Here is an 18,643-nt window from a genome sequence, read left to right on the forward strand (position 1 = left end):
TATACAGTTTGCCTCGTAACAGTTTTAATATTGAAGTTGTATGTTACCTATATTTGTGCGTTATCTATCTACTAGATTTTAAAATAAGTCCATAGCACATGTCTGCTGCCTGCATCAAACAACTCAAATAGTCAAGACCACCGTCTGCTTTTCAGCTGCTGTAAAACTTACATTATCTGTCTTAAAAAGAGATTCTTTGTCCTGCATGTTGACTTTGCTGACAGCTTTTTTCAAATTGTATTCTGAAACATCTTCCTTTTTTCTACTGTCTAGGCATGCTGAAAAATCAAGAAAATAGGGAAAAAGTCTTCCATGGAGATTGGTTTTGTTACAACTCTCCCCACTCCTGTCAGGTATTGTTGATGAACGAAGATAAGAAATAGTCATGATTTAAATGCATCCCCATATTTCCCTACAAACACAAGTTCTATGATTAAAATGAAAAAATAACAATTATGCAGACTTGGTTCAAAAATCACTTACAGCTTTATGTCTCGAAACACTTGAGTGACATCAGGAACAAAGTGGGTATGTACTCCAGTGACTTGTGCTTTTACAACTAACCCTGCGTTAAGATTACACCTGCTTAAAGACACCTCAAACATATGACCCCTTTCTTTAATCGTGATGCTTTTTGATATTGTTAACCAGTTGGTTCTTTGCCCACCAAATGTTTTATATTCCTTTGCTGACACAAAACTTGAGTGAAGACTTAGATAACACCATGTGATGTTGTATAAGCCACATAGAGTTAAATAATAATGCAAAACATCCAACCTGGAAGTGGTTGAATGTTTTGTTTCATTATTTGTCTCGACAGGGCTTATATAACATCACATGGTGTTTAATTCAACAAGCAGAAAAAGTTTTTAAAAAATAATGTAGAAGAGCGGAAAGAGGTGCTATCATAGAAGATAAAGACTTTCAAAAAATTGATGGACACAATAACTGTTTTTCAGTATAGAAATGTTATAATAGTCTTTTCATAATCATTCTGTATTGATCCCTTAAACAGTCCAATGAAATTAATAATTTATAGTAGCTTTAAAAGTTTAAAGTTTAAAAAATATTGAGATAAATGGTTTGAATCCCTTAACATGAAACTTTATCCAAAAGAATGACCAGTTATCAAATATTTATTTATGAAAGTTTATTAACAATGTAAATATATGTATTTTATATTATACAAAATTCTTTTTAGCTTTTTAGACATATAATTACGACCCTAAATAGCATTTGTTTTTAATATGAACGTGCCTGTTGCTGAGATACATGTTCAAACAATCTACTCTGTTTTCATCTTCAAAAATATTTGTAAGTTGTATATAGTTATGTACTTGTATCATAAAAGACTGTAAAAAAAAGTCTTGCACGTCTATATACGGTACATGTGCTTGGGAGTGCCATTATTGAAGAACAATTTGTTCAAAAACACTCAAATAACCTTTTTCAACCACAGGATGAGGATGTTTTTTCCTGCGTTATTCTAATCGACACACATGCTATGTACATGTTCATATGTTCAGTCTCCCCCCAGAGCCCGAATACAACGTCACACACCCTGCAAACGGACTTTCCAAACACGTAATGGGTTATTTTCTTTGCTATCTCATTTTCCGGTCTTCCGGAATGGACTTCACCAGGTTTTGATTTGAAAATGGCACAATATCCCTTATTTTAAGCGCAGGGCACAATTATTATTTTATTTTAATTTGATTTATTACTTCAAATGTGACCTGAAACATCTGATCGATGAAGATAAGTTAGCTTATAAGATAAGTAGGATGTTTCCAAATTAAACAGCATGAATGAGGTGAAAGACAGATATCTGTCAAAATGAAATTGGCAGAATCTTTTGCTGTCTTGTGGTTAAATGGACCAAGAGATGTTTGAGATTAATTTGGGCTTTGGCTCCTCCACACCAGAGGAATAATTCTTACCAATACACATACAGTATGTGACCCCTAATAAGGAACTATCTATGAAACATTTACACCTAGAAACCCCTCAGTAAACACTCAGGGGGAAAAAATGATGCAATAAAGAATTTCTAAAATAAGAAACAGAAACAACAAATGCCAAATAATTTCTGAAGAACTTCAGAAGGTGGCTGGCCGCACACTGAATTCAGCACAGACTACAGAAGTCTATCAAAAAAATAAAATAAAAGAATTCTGGATTGCATAGTGCAAAAAGTGCAAAGTGAATTAAAAACAAATGAACAGGAGCAAACGTTTCTTGTGGAGACAGTCTGACTAGCAGTAACAACTCACCCTGTAAATGCACACATCTATATACAATATGAACACACGCGCACACACACACACACACACATACACCCAACACCCAGTGAGGAAACAGTCTGTTGTCTAATTTCCACTAAATGTCATGCTAAACATTATAAAAGGGGAGACACGAACATTTCCAGAGCATTCGCCCTAATAATTGCTCTCTCACTCACATCTATCCAACACTCGCACCAACAGGTGAGTTCTTTTTTACTTTCCTTTTTTTAACCTTGTTATATTAATTAGCTACTTGTTTGTTTTCTGGAATAAATATGAATTTATATATATATATATATATATATAGTTATAGAAGATAATTTAGAAGATAATATAGAATTTATATATACACATACATACATACATACATACATACATATATATATATATATGTTTTTTCAAAACTGTTTTCAAAATCTATTTAGATTTTGATTATTGAAAAGCTCACATCATTACATCATCAAATTTAGATACATTTTGGTCAATTTTTAACACTCAAAATCAGATTCAAAAAAGTTTGAATGACAAGTGTTTTAATAATCATTAGATGTTTCAAAGCTAGATTATTTTGCCTTCTGATTAGTTAAAATAATCACGCACTTCTCAAACCAACCACTAATTTAATTGTTTTTCATGTTACATATAAAACAGCATTGAAGATCAAGGTGATGTGACAATTTACATACTGTTTACTGACAACACTGCATTACGCTGTAGTTTTTTTGTTTAACCTGACAGACTAAAACAGCTAGGAAAAAGAGACAAGCAACCAAATGGTGTGCTTTCCTTTCCTAAAGTGCAGATGCAGTTGAGGTCTGTGGATCTTACAAACTCAGTTTTTTTTTTTTTTCCTGTTCAGAGGCACTACCGACATTTGCTGAGGAGAACGAAAACGCTATAGGAAAACGCTACAAAGAAGGTGTGGGAGGTAAAACATCCTTTTGTGTTAGCTAAACTACTGCATCACCCAGCCAACAGATATAAAGGGTAAGTTACAAAACTCTTAAAAGTTTTGAGAGCTCTACATGAGGAGAAATGAGTAGGTGCAACCTTCTTTTTTTTAACACAAAATGACTTTGTTTTTGTCTTTTAAAGGGCCACCTCTTTATTTAGAAGAGTTTTTATTTAGTTTATAACCCAGAAATCACGTTGTTGTTCTTAAAAGTATTCTTTGTGGAACCTTCTACTTATCATCAAAAAGTTCTACAGATCAGTATTTTGATTTCTGGGATATTTAATGCATCAGTGCATCATGGTCTTAGAAACAGCTAGAGAACAAACAGTTCTTCGAGGAAATTGAAAAGGTTCTGCTTTTTACATCAAGTTAAATAATCTTTCTTGACTTGAACTTTTATTTTTAAGAGTGATAGCATTAGCTAGTTAGGATAATAAAATAATTGTATGATAGTTACTAGATAACCAAATGTTATGTTGGAAATATGTTCAAATGTGCAACACTAGATAAGAAACACTAGATAAAATTCTATAGATGCACTGTAAAATTCTGATGCATATGATAAGACAATGATTATTTTCCTGTTATGGCCAATAACAAATAAATGGCAGATACTTATTCCAAACTATTTTGTCTACTTAATAAACTAAGAAATTATAAATTGCTGTATATGCATTCCTATAAAATACACACTAATGTGGAGACATTCATATTGATGCTGGTTAGTCATTTTTCAAAAGCATGGAAATCTAAACCCCTTTTAAATCTAACACTTTTTAATGCTTTAACTTGCATATCTTCAGCAAGTGCCACAGATCATAGAATAGATGCCACTTTAACCTCAATTAATTCTTACCTACAAAAACAATAAGCCAAGATGGAACTGGGTGGAGCATGTTGCCCAAGTATTCAACACTATCATTTGTTTGTTTCTTGAATGTACAGTAATGTCATGCCCAAAATGTATTGGTCTTTGATTCATGTGGGTTAAGAGAAAAGCTACACGCTATACCAAGTGAGTGGGTATACAGTGGAAAAAAAGTGAGTCAGAATGAAATGGAGAGAATTTAGGCCTGCTCTCTGTTCCATATCTGTAATATTTTTAAAAAAAAAATAGATTTCAGGTTTAATTCCATGATTATCATTACGATTGTGATTTCCACAAAATAACATGGAAACTAAAACTGATTTTACTGAATACTAAAGTTTCTATAGTGGCATAAATGAAACTTGCTGTCAGTCCAGACTATTCTCATATCTTGAGGGAGTTTATCTTGGTGAATGGAACTGAGAGAAGGCTATATTCAGACTGAGAGATGAATAATGAGTTTCAATGCCTTGAGTAATCCTCATCAATATCAACTTTTGGCTGAACAAATTTGTATCAATGTACATGGCACAATGGCACAACATTGCAAATGACTGGAAAGTTGCACCCTTGCATGCAGCCAATATAAACTGAACATCTAATAATTAGTCTTGATGAAGAAAGATGCAGAGTTCTGAGAAGTGCAGAAAAAAGGGTAATTAAATAACACTGCTACTTTTAGAAATGTGCTGTAATTTATATTTTTTAGGGAGGAAAAAAGCATATAGCATATTTGAAAACATTCGTTACTATTCAGCACCAAAATAAGGCTGTTCTCTGATTTCCTACATCTGTATCTCCTTCTTATCAAACCAAGTTGCTTACTTGAAAAACCCCCCAGGTGAAAAAATTTGACATTTATCATACTTGATGTGGTTAATGTCAAATGTCAGAGAAATAAGCAACACCATCCACACATGACTTCTTAAACAAGTTCAGAAAACCGCAATGACAATGGTGCTCTAAAATCCAAAGATGAAGATTTTTTCTTTCTTTCTCAGAAGTTACATGTGCAAGATTCTTGCTTTAAGTCCATCCAGGGTTTTAAGAATCATAACACTGATAATTCCATACTTTTACACAATTAAGCATCCAACAGAAGTTATCGCATTACATCTAAACACATATAGAAGTATTACACATTGAGGGTGAATCAGATAAATGGTCCACGTTGGATTCTCAAATAGTCCTTTAATATTTAGTAGCCAAACACTTGTACACCGAACAAACATATAATCCTCCGACGTGATCCGGGACGTCATTACAATAAACCATCCACTTGTTTCTGATGCTGGGATCCTTCTGAAGTCTGTACAGAGATGCAAATGGGCTATTTAAACTGGACACGTCAAAGCGAATGTTCTTTCACTTTTCCATTTGTCCTGTTGTCGACAGATTCCAGTGCGTGGAGTATGTCAGAAACTGAACGCACATCTGTATACTGTATATGGCAAATTTAAATTATCATGTCATGACCCCTTTAAAATACGAAGGGCCCACCACTGCTTTTCCTGACCTCTCGGTTCCTGCTCAAGGGAAAGTGTAGTTTGTGTTTAGAGAACCTGCACAGTGAAGCAAGAGAAAGAAAAACAACCTCCATTTCATTTAGCAGTTTTGAATTCAAATGAGTTTAGTTATACTATATTTGGAAACAAAGCAAAAGGTAAATGTATTTGCACAGGAAATACTTTGCGCTAGTACTTGGAGGGCTGATTAATTTCACTTTCAGTCCTTGGTAGTGTTGTAAAGTTTTTCTTTGTTCGAAGCAGAGACCAGTGAGACAGTCGGGATCGCGTTCAACAGAAGTTGTTCTTTATTGAGAACTCCGCTGTACGCGGCTGTAGAAACTTCCAACATGATCTAATCTAACATAACTTTACATGGTGTCTTATAGGCATTTTAGGAGGAGGGACTTTTGAAGGTGGAGACAAATTCAAACAAAGCATGTAAATGAGTATACAGGTTAAGGAACCCCCCCCCCCCCAGACCGGCAGTCTCAATCCAATCAGCATAACCACTCAAATGATCCAATCAGCCTGACGGTATCACCCATATCTTCACATGGTCACAGAGACAAAAGCACAGCTGTACATTGAGCTTACTGGGCAGGAAATGCATAAGGACAAAGGGTGAGGGTGAGAGTCTCAGGAATTGACTCATTTAGAGAACAAAGGAAAACCAGGTCGGGCAGGAATATCTTGCTGTAAACTCAATAATCACTTTCTCAGTTTATATACTATATCTAAATTAAAACCTCAAATGCTAAAATCAGTATTCTTCACCGTGATGTTATGTAAGGAAGCATATCTGAAAACATATTCTTAAATTTTAACCCTTCAGTAGTATGTTAAAGTTAATGAACTGTAAGCTCTTACAGTTATAACTTTCTATTTATTTCTATATAGGAATGCTTCAAAATGGTCCTGGAACATACAGAGGTGAAGAAAACCGAAGCATTCACCAACATCAGTACCAAGAGGAAGACTATCCCACATTTTCCAGCATACAAATGAAGCCCAGAGGAAGCAGATCACCTCTTAGCTCAGCTAAACTCATGGCTACCAAGGTAACAGACTGGAAACTGCCATATTTATATTTAGAAATTAAAGGAATATTAATAATGTTAATTTAAGTTCTTCCACTAAAAAACAGTCCTCAAACATAGTTAGACAACTTTAGAAATTCACAGCTCAAGTAACATCATACTGAAGAATGTATACAAGTGCTATAACACAAAATGCCTGTGTAAATTTAAAAATGCATTCCGCAAACTTTAAAATTGTATCTTTTTGTTATTGTGATTTCAAAGGTATCTGTTGCTATGGAGAGTGATCTCAGAGGTGCTTGCTCATCTCACATTCAAAATTCCACTCTACAACAGCAGGTACAGTCCAATCATAAAAGGTTTCACTTCCATAGCAACACCTTTCCCAAAAACGAAAGGATTAAAGGTGCATTAAGCAATTTCTGAGAAACACCAAACAAACACACCCCACCTGTCATTGCTCCACCCACCAAAATGCACGAACATGCAATGCAAGAGTAGATGTCTCATTATCATAGCTGAAGAATAGCTGAAAAAATGAGTGAAGTGAAGATGATGAACAACAAGGAAGAACAAAAAAATTAACAAATAGTACACAAGAGTATATATAAGCAAGAGTTTATTGTTAGTCGCCGACAGAACACTAGTTCCAGACAAACAATGACACTAAACTGTCCTGTTACTAAAGCTAACATTACAACATCAGCATCTTTTGGTTCTGTGAAACATAGCAAAACCAGTATTACTCACGTACAGTATGGAGCAGAAACAACGCAACCTCTGCGTCAGGTTTTCAGGTCTTTCCACTTGGGTCACTTCTTTGGCACTGGAAAGCTTTTTTAATATTAACGCGGGTCTTGAAGCTCATAACCCTTCTTTTTCCAATGATTTCCTCTGACCTTTACTCATTTGTAATGTCTACCAGCCATTGCTCTTTCTACAGTCTTTCTTCAAATCTCCCTCTTGCTCACTCTCCCTCCTCCCCCATCATGAGTGGACACGACCCCTATTGCTGATTGGCTACAAGTGTTTTGTGGTGCTCGGTATGATCCACTTTGAACAGCTTTTCTTAGAAATCGCTTACTGTACCTTTAAAAGGAATTGATTAGAATTGCATTTTAAAAACTGAAACATGTAGCATTGGGTAGTATAAAAATTATGCATGATGAGTTTCTGTTTTCTTTATCTAGAGTGCCAGTGAAAATACAAGCAAGTGTTTTAGACAGCACAGACCATCAGTATTACGCAAAGGCAACCAGCCTTTCCCACAAGGTACTGGTACTGTAGACTCTATCAAAACTGAAAAATATAAAATCATTTTTCTCTGAAACTAAACTTTTCATAATGCTCCACAGGATGTGGTGTTCATGACTGGGCTGTGGACACTGTGTGTAAGACAGAACCTGACAGCAACCTGTCAGACCCGGGCCCACTTTACACCAGCCAATCTGAAAACAGACTCAGTGCCTCTGTGTCAAGTCCTCAGCCTGGAAGCCCAGAAAATTCTGGGAAGTGAGTATCTGGTTTGAGTAAATAAACACACAAACAAGAAAATAAAAATACATAATGTCCACATGGTCTCAGTTTTGTGCTGAACTAAGCATTTTTTATATATCTCTAGGCATCCATTCAGTGTTCCAGGCAGTTTTCTGTGTATTAAAGGACAATGCAGATGGCCGGGGTGCTCAAAGAGCAGGGAAGTGTTCAAAGAATATGGACATTTCTTAAGGTGAGACAAAACAATTTAAATTAACTATACAATTTAATAAATAATTCCAACAATACCCGATATCTGTACATCTTTATGTGTTTTTCATAATCTAGACACCTTTCTACTGACCATGCTCCTGGGGACAGAAGTATAACCCAGCTGAGGGTGCAGAAAGACAAAGTACAATACATGGAGAATCAGGTATATAACCCCAGTACTCAAAAACATGATCAGCATACTGAAAACGGCTTGTTCTACATTTAACCAGCTTACGTGGGAAACACAGAACCCATTTATTATGTATCACAGGGGCTAATGGTACATAAATGCAGAGTGAAAATAAAGAACATGGTAGTCAGGAGGTTATAAGATTAACTGGATGATAAATGAATGCTTGCTTATGACACTGTGTTATATTTACTTTGTAAATGTTACTGTTAGTTGACAGCAGAGAGACAGAAACTGCAGGCCATGCAGCTACACCTGTTTGATGTCAAATCTACCTCTGAGGTAAGCGCACTTATGTTAAATTATATTTAAAATATATCATATAGCTGTTTGCATTGCAAATAACAATATAACTATATATATATTTACACACACACAATAACAAAATTATTAACCAAGCCAGATGACTAAAAAATAGGTATACCATTGCTTGTTGAGATGTTAATTAGCAGCCAGGTGCTAGTAATTACATACACTTGATAAACGATTGTCAGGGAGTGGTTCATTCTCTATAAAGAAAAAAGGAAAAATAATCTGCTCACAAAGCTCAGAATCTGTCTGGGTAAAGTTACAGATTGTTAATACATTTTAAGATGTGCTGTGTCACTTACTACGGTAAGGATATGTATTGCTCTGATAAAAACCTTAATCAGTTGATCTACAGACCTATGTTAATGATCGAACTAATATAATGCCATAGAAAGGAAGCCAGGCGAAAATGGTAGGTCTGGAAAGTATGGACCAAATATTGTCCCCACTAACGTTTTCTACCAGCTAACCATCAAGCGTGCTGATGAAGGGATATCTTGATTTGTAACTGGTTTATGGATTTTTCTTCACACCAGTGTATTCTTGAGACAAATGCAAGGCCATCTGTCTGCCAGCTAAATCTGAGCTGAAATTGGGTCACACCAGATAACAATGATCCTCAGCCAATCTACAGTAGTGGTCCTGGAGTACCCCCAACACTGCACATTTTGTATGTCTGTCTTATCAGCCATTTGAGGTCTTGGAGTCTTTATGAGTTGAATAAGGAAGCGTGAGTTTGATTAGGAAGACATCATTATGTGCAGTGCTGGGGACATTCCAGGACTGGGGTTAGGAACCACTGAGCTACAAAACTGAAAAGGGGAGCATTAGAAAAGCCAAGCCAAAACCATGTGTGAGCGGCACGTAAACTTATGCCATTAATCGAATTGTGCCATAATGACAGCAGGGTCTGTCTATGTTCTGTTTGTCATTTGAGGTTTTTTTTAACCTACTTTTAGGGCCTGATGAAGGCCAGATGTTTTATGCCCAAAATGATGTATTGATGTGATTTTATCCTTCTGATCTCAGGGTGGTAATGGTGTGGAGAAGCCGGGACATCTGTCAGGACTCCTGGAACCTGCAGCATGTCAGAACACAAATGGTCTCTGTGACAGTGAGAGAGTGGCAGCTGATGCGTTAACACAAGGATACTGGCAGATCTCTACCTCACAAGTTATACCAGGTCATTCAGCAGCCAAACACACTGTTGTTCTATACATATTTTCAAACACTGATTCAGAAACTGAACATGTGTATATTCAATTTAAAACATTATCCACCCACAACACCAAATGATGTTTTTCTTTTTCTGTCCACAGGGATTATCCCCAGTTTTGAGTATTATAAGTTAACAAACATGAGGCCACCATTCACCTACGCCTCTATGATACGATGGGTAAGCACTGCTGAATTAAATATCCTGTAGGCCTATATTACCTTTTAATTTCCTGTCAGTCACATTAAAGATGTCTTCTATGCCAGGCAATCCTGGAGTCCCCAGAGAAGCAGCTTACTCTAAATGAAATCTATCACTGGTTTACCCGCATGTTCTTCTACTTCCGTCACAACACCGCCACATGGAAGGTATGAGATACAGTATTTGTCATTCCATGACTCACTGCCCACAAACAAGCCAATCCTGAAAGCCACATCCTCTCGTTTACATACCAGAAAACTTTCACAACTTGCACATCAATGACAAAGTGATGACCTGGCTGTGAAATCAAAGATTAAGTCATTCTTTTATTGCTTTGTGTGTGTAGAATGCTGTTCGGCATAACCTCAGTCTTCATAAGTGCTTTGTGCGCGTTGAAGGAAGGAAAGGTTCTGTTTGGACTGTAGATGAAGAGGAATTTCTCAGGAGAAAAGGACAAAAGTTACACAGGTAAACTGTACTTGCTGCTCTGTAAGGATGACAGTATAATTTTGTGTAAATTCGTACAAGTTTTTTACTGTTTGTGGATCGTTGCAGTGTTTACCCGTTCATTAACTAGACTGTGGCGGCCCATTCATTATGAACCAAAAATATTTTTAAACTTCTCATAACATAAAAGATCTTTAATGTTGTTTTGCACCATTGCTAATGCAAAGTATCTGTCAAACGATCTAAAATCAAAGGCACAATATGGATAAATCCAAATCCAATATGGATCAAATCACAAAAGGCTGTGACTTAAGTCTGTTGCTCTGCGTGTTTTAAAGCGAAGAGCGCACTTTGTTCAAGTGGTCAGCTCGTGATCTGGTGTTTTCCGCAAGTGGTGCTCACTGTAGAGCCAAATGAGTTGACCTTGACTGAGTCTAGCTCAACCTCTGTGGATCTAAGGGGCGAAGGGATTAGGGTGAAGTTAGGGTGTAGTTAGCTCTTCTATCTTCAAGCTCCACCCATTATCCCCAAATTACATCCAGAGAGGGGGAGCTGGACTTCACACTCCACACATTGCTCTCCAGTGAGCAGCCTCTCGTTTTCCGCATCTCAGAACGGCTCGGTTCACAGTGAATGAATGCAGTAAACTCCATTCTGCATGTGAGTTTAGTGTGCATTTGGGAATGCAACGGGCACCAATTGTGCTTTTTTACATTTGCATAATTTCCAACATTTTTATGGGCAGATGATTACATTTCACTAGATTTGTAATGAGATGCGTTTGTAAACCTGTTTTCAGAGAAACTGGCTGCAGTTTTCCATCAAAATGAAAGCTCAGGAAATTAGGACAAAAGTATTTTAATACCCTACTGTAAAGTAAAATAATATAATTGTGATATTAATTTTCATTTATTTTACAGTGCATGTTTCACAATATATGGTATACTGTCATAGGTATTATTATATTTTATATTCTAATTGTTTGGCTTCCTAAAACAAGTTTGAATGTAATGTAGACTGGGCCACTATATCACAACTAAAAGAAGGTTGAGTCCCCTTTAAAGTTCAGGTACAAGTCAGTTCATTGACTTATCTTTTTCTTTGTTCAGTTTGCACACTGAACATGGGTTGGAGCATTTAATTTTGTACTCGCAGTGCACCAGATTGATGAGTTTAACTTTATATAATGCTATAGATATTTATATAACTTTGACAATTTGAATGCCCCAAGACCGCCCAAGGTCCTCCCACCAGTCTCAAAAAATCATGTGGAGAAACAGAGTTGGTTGTATGTATAAATATAAGTAAAAAAAAAAAAAAGATGGCTGAGTAGTAAAGATTGAAAAACCCTACCTTGGGCTCTTTGGATGGATCTAATAAAGTGGCTTTATTGTTGGAGCTGGGAGACACCTCAGCCTCATGGACTAATAAAGGCATGCTGTTTAGTTCTGAATCATAAGAGATTGATTGTAATTACAGCACTTTTTCCTCTAGGGACCAGGATATGGCCTGGATGGCACCTTTTCACCTGTTTCCCCTGACTCCACAAGGTGAAACTTACCAGATGTCTGGCCCAAATGGACACTGATTACGAGATTGCAACAACATTCAATCACTAACACGATTTACAACTTTAGAAAGAATAGTCAATGTGATATAAATTACAGACATGGTGGTTTTAAATGTATAGCAGGCAGTCTATTTCAGACCTTTTTCTTTTTCTTTTTTGTGTAATGAATTCTTTAAGAATCAATATAAATGTAACTTCATCCAAAGATACAGTTAAGAAATGGAAGTTCAGCAAATTTTCATTATCCTTCTCACATTTAAATGTAATAAATTCACAAGTATATAACCCTTATAATGCTAACATGTGTACACCAATAATGATAGTAATGACAACATAAAGTATGTAAATACATTTAATATGGTACTTATTGTTGAAAGCCACAGTAAAACGACTGCTGTACATTATTTTCTTTGAAAATAAAATATTGGATCAAAACTGAAATGTAATCCAGCACTGTTACACTTTTTTCCAGAGCTGTACTCACTATACACTATCAGGTTTTGCTTCTCATAAACTAAAATATAATATAAAACAGTTTCAGTAAGAAATATTTTATAATGCGTAATTGCAACGCGATAGTGATGTTCTCAATGAAATGGCTCGTCACCAACTGCAATACCACGTCTATGATTGGTCGAGAGATTTTTGCGCGGTGCATTTCAGCCAATCAGAGCATTGTTTTCTCGCTCGTATGTAAAGCCTCAGATAAATGGCGAACGGAAGGGCAAACTGTAAACAAATACTACAGAACTGGACATTTTAGACGAATTGTGACTTTTAAGAGAGAAATAGCTGAAAGTTGGGAATACTGTGTCAAAATCAAACGGAAATAATTGATGTGCGATAGTCAGCGAGAATATGAACTAGCCTCATTCAGCGTTGGGAAGCTATCTAGGCCTGCTGACATTTGCGCAGAATTGGATATTGGAAGTGCTGTAATGCGAACGAGGGATAGAGACCCGCACAGTTAACAAGTATCACTTAGAATCTGTTTTAAAACCATCATATACGTCGGATAAATCTAGAACTAGCTAGTATAATGAGTACAAACTCGGACAGCAGCCAGCCGTCCGAAATTAACCAGATGAAAAGAAGCGCAAGTCCGAGTGGAGAGTGTGAGACCACGCTGCTCAAGCAGGCGAAAGTAAGTGACGAGGAACCAAGAAATGAGTCTCATGAAGATGCAGAACCCGAGAAAGTTGGGAATGGTGAGCCAAAACCCGGAGCTGAGCTCCCTGAAGGAACTGAAGAGAAGGAGGTGGTAATTCAGGATGAAGCAGCCGCACAGGAGAGCACGAGACAGGCTGCCGGAGGTGAGAGCGCGCGCCAGCCGTCAGATTCCGCTGCCATCGCCGCAGCGGAGGCGCTCGCGAGTCTGACCGGCGGAGACGGGGACGAAGACTGTAAAGAAATGCCCTGTTCGTCCAAAAAACCGAGCCGAGAGAAATCAAGGTATAAGTCCAATCGTCCAGGTTGCTCTCAGAGCGAGAGAAGGACGGAGGCAGCCGCGGCGGACAGCTCTTCATCCCTGCTGATCCGCGAGAACAGAGAAGATCCAGAGCAGGCATCGTTTGTGGATGATGATGAGGAGGAGGAGGAGGATGATGAAGAAGACTCCCTTCCTGGCTCTTCCTCCACGGCCAGTTCGTCTGTCGCCTCTGAAAACGAGGATAACGAGGACGGTGAGTGTGCCATAGTGTCGGTGAAGATGGCCCCGGAGGTGCGGCAGTCCGTCGCGCTGCTCGCGCAGGTACAGATGCGTCTGGATGCTCTGGAGAAGAAAGGCGCGCGTCTTCATCAACGTCTGGAGATGAAAGTGAGCCGCCAGCGACGCCCTCACCTGGACCAGCGCAGCGCCATCACGCAAGCGATCCCAGGCTTCTGGGTTACTGCTGTATCCTTTAACACAGTGTGCGAGTTATTCAATGACTTTCAGAAGTCACTGAGGTCGTCCTTTGTGGGCCCTATCGCTGTCAACTACTTTTGTGCATTTGGGTTTATCTTTAATGGTCTGATAAGTAGTAACAGTACCTACTTTTGTCCATATACTATCCGATACAGATATAGATTTTTGTCAATATGTATATATTTGTAAAAACAAGCTTATTTTGACTGCAGTCTCTATAAAATGTTTTTAAAAATCTTTCAAAAACAAGTCACTGAAGAAATCAAGGAATTTAATTGGTCAAAAGATTCACAAGTTGATGTTATTAGATGTCCACTTTACCATGCCTGGTGAATTTCCACCAAAGATCACACTTGGTACTTGTACAGCAATGTTTATGTGTAGACTGTGTATGCCTTACGTGTTGTTGTTTTTCCATTTGCATAAAAATGTTTGAACCAAATGATGCTGGTTTCTAGAAGTTTGATGTCTTCATTTACATAATGTGCACTTAACTTGGAACCAATCAGCTTCTGAATCACCCACATCTATCAGCGCAAATCGACGAGTCTGATGAAGACGCTCTTAGTTACATGACTAATTTAGAGGTAAAACATTTCCCCGCCTCTTTTCCCTTGTTTGGCTTAAACCTGTTTTCAAAACTGCGAATTATTTGTATTTTTAAAATGCTTATCATTAAACAGATTGAATCTTTCAAGAACAACAAACTTGGATACCGCATCTGCTTCCATTTCCGGCGAAATCCGTTCTTTCAAAACAAAATGATCGTGAAAGAACTTCATCTTGGAATGGGAGGTGAGCTGACCACTCTTTTCATGAGTGTATGCATGTATAAGATAATCATGCATTATCATCTGTATGTGCTTATTTTTTGCTCAGGGTCTCCGGTGTCCTTCTCAAACCCAATTTTGTGGCACAGAGGGCAGAATCTGGTCGGGAGTGGAGAACCTCGTCGAACATCACAGGGAGTCTACCAGAGCTTCTTCCATTGGTTCAGTGATCACAGCACCCCAGGAAGGGATGACATAGCACAGGTACGTCTCTCATGAGGTTAGGTATAGGAAATGAAAATGCATGAACAAAAAAAGCACTATAACACAGCAAAACCGTAAATCCTTAAATAAATGCACACAGTAAGGATGATGTTTTATAAACCCATTGACTCTCATCTCCTTGGCTCTAGATCCTGAAGGAAGATCTGTACAGAAACCCTTTGAGGTATTACCTGACTCCACTGTGGGAGCCACGAGAGAATGGCAGGTAATCGCCAGAATAAAACATTTGATTTTCTCCTCCAGATTCTCCCAAATGTCTTTTTAGGTTTTCCTAAACTTGAATTATCTTTAACTAATTTCCATGCCAGCAGCGCTCCCAAACCTAAGGGCAGCAATAACGGAGACGAGTGTGTGATCATCTCCGATTCAGACGAAGATGAAGAGCAGAACAGCCAAAACTTGGAGCAGGAGGATGATGATGATGATGATGATGATGATGAACGTGATGACCAAGTTGGAGGTGAGCACTTTGTGTTTCATGATAAGCAATAAAAAAAGCGGATTTCCCCCCCAAGTTGATTTCATTTTCTAAACAATCATGATTGATCATATTTTTCTCCCAGGCTCAGAAGAGAATGACAGAGATGAGGGGGAATCCTCCTATGAGGAGAGAAATGAAGAGGAAGTGGATGTTGAGGAAGTAGAAGAGTCACGTGACTCCGGTGGCTGTGAGGTCAGAGAGCAAGGAAAGGAAGAAGAAGATATTGATGTCGATGAAGAGAAGAGTTAGGGTGTGGTGTTGTCTCCGTTTCTTTTTATGCAGAATAGCATCATTAGAGTTTTCTATGATCTATTTTACTGATTGTTTTCTGGATAAATTAACAAGTGTTAATGTTGCTTGATGATCATGGTTTAACCATATCTTCATTGTAGATGGTACTTTCTATACATCAGAGATGATGAATTTTCAGATTCGGTGTGTGCACTCCTCCAAAAACACGTAGTTTCTTTACGATTTTACACGTAACTTTGCATTAACAGAATTCACAGAGAGGGCTACTGATACCCATAAGACACCTCTTTTATCTCAGAATTGACTGTTTAAAGTTGGGGATTACAGACTTCACTTAATTTAGTTGTTTTTGGCTAGTTTAAAGTCCTGGTTGTTGTTGTCTTTTGTTGTATGGAATACAGTAACATCGTCTGTCACCAACAAGTACATTTTCACTGCAGGAGGCTACAGAATCATGACCAGTTATAAAATCATTTTGTCAGTCATTGCTATAATATTTTTGGTTAATTGTTGTTTGTTACTATTTTTTTTTTTTTTAAATCCACATTTACAGAATTCTAGCATCATGAACGGCATTGTTATAGTCTTATCTTTTTATTGTTCATAAACTCTACCACCGCATTTTAGCTACAGTATAAGGGAAAAAGTCAAACATTCTCAAATGCACTTCATTCTGAACCAAAACTAGATAACTCAGGGATGTTTCCTCTTTTTACCCTCCTTATAGATGCGTTTCCCTTCATAAGTCGCGTTCATTCAATTTTGTGTCTTTAATACATACCTTTATGAGTTGTTTGTTTATTGATGAACATTTAAATAATTGTAGGTTTATTTCACCTTGTTTACATAAGCAGCTAAAATCCTGACACTATTCCTCTTGTTATGAGGTTCAGTGTCATGTGATACTTCAAACAACTTGTCATTTCTAGGAATTGAGTTAGTGTGTAGATATCCATCATCACATGCACGTTACCATTTATTCACTGCATTGAATAACAATGTTATTTAAATGAGCGAAATTTTTGGAAAGGCCATCTCATTGTGTTATTTCTTTTGACAGCATGATGTGTGCACTCAATACTCAGACAAACTTGTGTCCAGTTAAATGCTTAGATAATGTAAAGATAGTGAATATGTATGTACACATTTGTTCCTTTTGACTTTTCATATTTGTCTTTTTTTTTTCTTTTTCTATTAGTACTTCTGCTCCTTTGCAATAATATATTTTCCTTAACTTTGGTCAGTCAGTTATTAGAGTAAAATCTTTGTCATAGGAATCGGTATTAAGGAAACTGTGTTAAACATATTTAGTTTACATTGATTTTGAGTGTTGACCTGTAAATGCTCGGTTTAAAAATTTGAAAAGCTATTAACTCATTGTAAGTATACTGGATTGTACTTGTTTTTCCTGCAAGGCCAGTGGTTTGTACATAATCCTTTCCCTTATGAAGGGTTTATAATATGTTATTGAATTATTAGGGTAGATTTGACCTACAATATCAAAGAAAAGCTATATTTTGTGTGCTAAATTTTATAGAGAACTACAATTTTTAAATGTTTTGGTTTTGTTTGTTTTTTTGTTTTCCATGTCAAATAAAGTTTTTGTCTTTTCATTCACAATGTGGCATTCTGTCTCTTTAGTTTCTCCAGAAAATGTATTAAATTTAATACAGCTTTGTGTCCTGATGACACGCATATTTAGTGTTCATTTCTAGCAGTGTTCATCTCTAATTCCTATAAGCTGGAAACTATAATAAGAAATTATATAATATGCACCAAACTGTTCATAAATTACACTGGAACGTCTGCTTTAAAAACAAACAAAACACATTTCAAGACATTGTTTTTCACGTCTACCCACTAGGGGGCAGTATAGCAAAGACAATAATTGAATCAGAAGTGGTTCTGTTTTAAGCTGCTAGAGCTAGACAAATAAAAGAAAGCTGTTTTATTGATTTCATATCCAAGATTAATATCCTTCATTTTAAATGGAACAACAACTCTGGTGCAAAATATTGGGATTCCAGCCTTTTTTCCCCCCATAGAGACGTTGTTTTGACTTGTGTATGTGAAGCGCCTGCAGACAGCAAGCTCTTGGTTAGTTATGGGGGTCTGTGGGACTGCAAAGGCGATGAGATAAGCCCTCCGAGCGCAGCGTAGAGTGATGTCATTGTCAAATGCTCTTATCTTCGTTCAGATGCCTGTGCTCAGACAGCTGTGCTGTGCTTGATCACGTGAACTGATGCGTTTCATGTTTTCATGATGAATTCAACAGTTCTTACAGGTCGACAGCGGCTTTATCTGAGATTTGACCTTCAGAGGTCCAGCACACATCTCTTAGGAAATGCATGGATTAAACGCAACGCATATTTCCTTTAAAATATGGAAATACGTGGTCCCTGAGGTAAACTTTACTTTGCCCTCGTCACCCTGGCTGCATGTTAACCAGTAGCTTAGATCTTGACTCATGAGAGGTCAATGTGTAATGAAGGTTAGATTCGTATGGAAACAGCACTGCACTGCAAACAGCCCAAGGGCAGGCATTTTTGGGCAGGCCTCAACAGAGGAGTGCCGATGTTGCAATGGTACACTTAAAACCTTTGATTTCATGCTT

The 18,643-nt window shown here is 37.3% G+C and overlaps 2 protein-coding genes across 7 annotated transcripts in view; both read left to right on the forward strand.

Annotated features, from left to right (window-relative positions):
- The window catches only part of foxp3a (forkhead box P3a), a 16,774-nt gene extending 3,998 nt beyond the window's left edge, over positions 1–12,776 (forward strand). The window contains exons 2-15 of one of the 5 annotated variants that reach the window (XM_084087492.1): positions 274–353; positions 3,145–3,213; positions 6,514–6,674; positions 6,918–6,992; positions 7,844–7,925; positions 8,009–8,165; positions 8,275–8,382; positions 8,478–8,565; positions 8,806–8,874; positions 9,931–10,084; positions 10,221–10,297; positions 10,384–10,485; positions 10,665–10,786; positions 12,260–12,776. In XM_084087492.1, the coding sequence (XP_083943618.1) occupies positions 6,516–6,674; positions 6,918–6,992; positions 7,844–7,925; positions 8,009–8,165; positions 8,275–8,382; positions 8,478–8,565; positions 8,806–8,874; positions 9,931–10,084; positions 10,221–10,297; positions 10,384–10,485; positions 10,665–10,786; positions 12,260–12,353 (1,287 nt within the window). In that variant the 5' untranslated portion in view covers positions 274–353; positions 3,145–3,213; positions 6,514–6,515 and the 3' untranslated portion in view covers positions 12,354–12,776. Of the gene's footprint in view, positions 1–273; positions 354–2,321; positions 2,487–3,141; positions 3,273–6,132; positions 6,244–6,513; positions 6,675–6,917; positions 6,993–7,843; positions 7,926–8,008; positions 8,166–8,274; positions 8,383–8,477; positions 8,566–8,805; positions 8,875–9,930; positions 10,085–10,220; positions 10,298–10,383; positions 10,486–10,664; positions 10,787–12,259 lie in introns of those variants that run through there. The other 4 variants (XM_084087491.1, XM_084087495.1, XM_084087493.1 and 1 more) reach the window with 4 other exon arrangements.
- On the forward strand, positions 12,679–17,649 carry tspy (testis specific protein Y-linked). 2 transcript variants are annotated; one of them, XM_084087489.1, is made up of 7 exons: positions 12,679–14,229; positions 14,751–14,828; positions 14,925–15,036; positions 15,121–15,275; positions 15,425–15,501; positions 15,605–15,756; positions 15,860–17,649. In XM_084087489.1, the coding sequence occupies exons 1-7, from the start codon at positions 13,375–13,377 to the stop codon at positions 16,024–16,026; spliced, it is 1,596 nt and encodes a 531-aa protein (XP_083943615.1). In that variant the 5' UTR covers positions 12,679–13,374; the 3' UTR covers positions 16,027–17,649. The 2 variants fall into 2 exon arrangements, with proteins under 2 accessions (XP_083943615.1, XP_083943616.1); XM_084087490.1 differs by having other exon boundaries at positions 15,608–15,756.
- Positions 17,650–18,643: the final 994 nt, after the last annotated feature.

The sequence above is a fragment of the Abramis brama genome (assembly GCF_963993115.1).
Source record: "Abramis brama genome assembly, chromosome: 16".
In the NCBI taxonomy this organism is placed as follows: domain Eukaryota; kingdom Metazoa; phylum Chordata; class Actinopteri; order Cypriniformes; family Leuciscidae; genus Abramis; species Abramis brama.

Coding starts and splice junctions, on each gene's coding strand:
- tspy (XM_084087489.1), top strand. CDS start 13,375: ATGAGTACAAACTCGGACAGCAGCCAGCCGTCCGAAATTAACCAGATG. Junction 14,230..14,750: donor CAGGCTTCTGGGTTACTGCT/GTATCCTTTAAC, acceptor GGAACCAATCAG/CTTCTGAATCACCCACATCT. Junction 15,037..15,120: donor ACTTCATCTTGGAATGGGAG/GTGAGCTGACCA, acceptor TTTTTTGCTCAG/GGTCTCCGGTGTCCTTCTCA.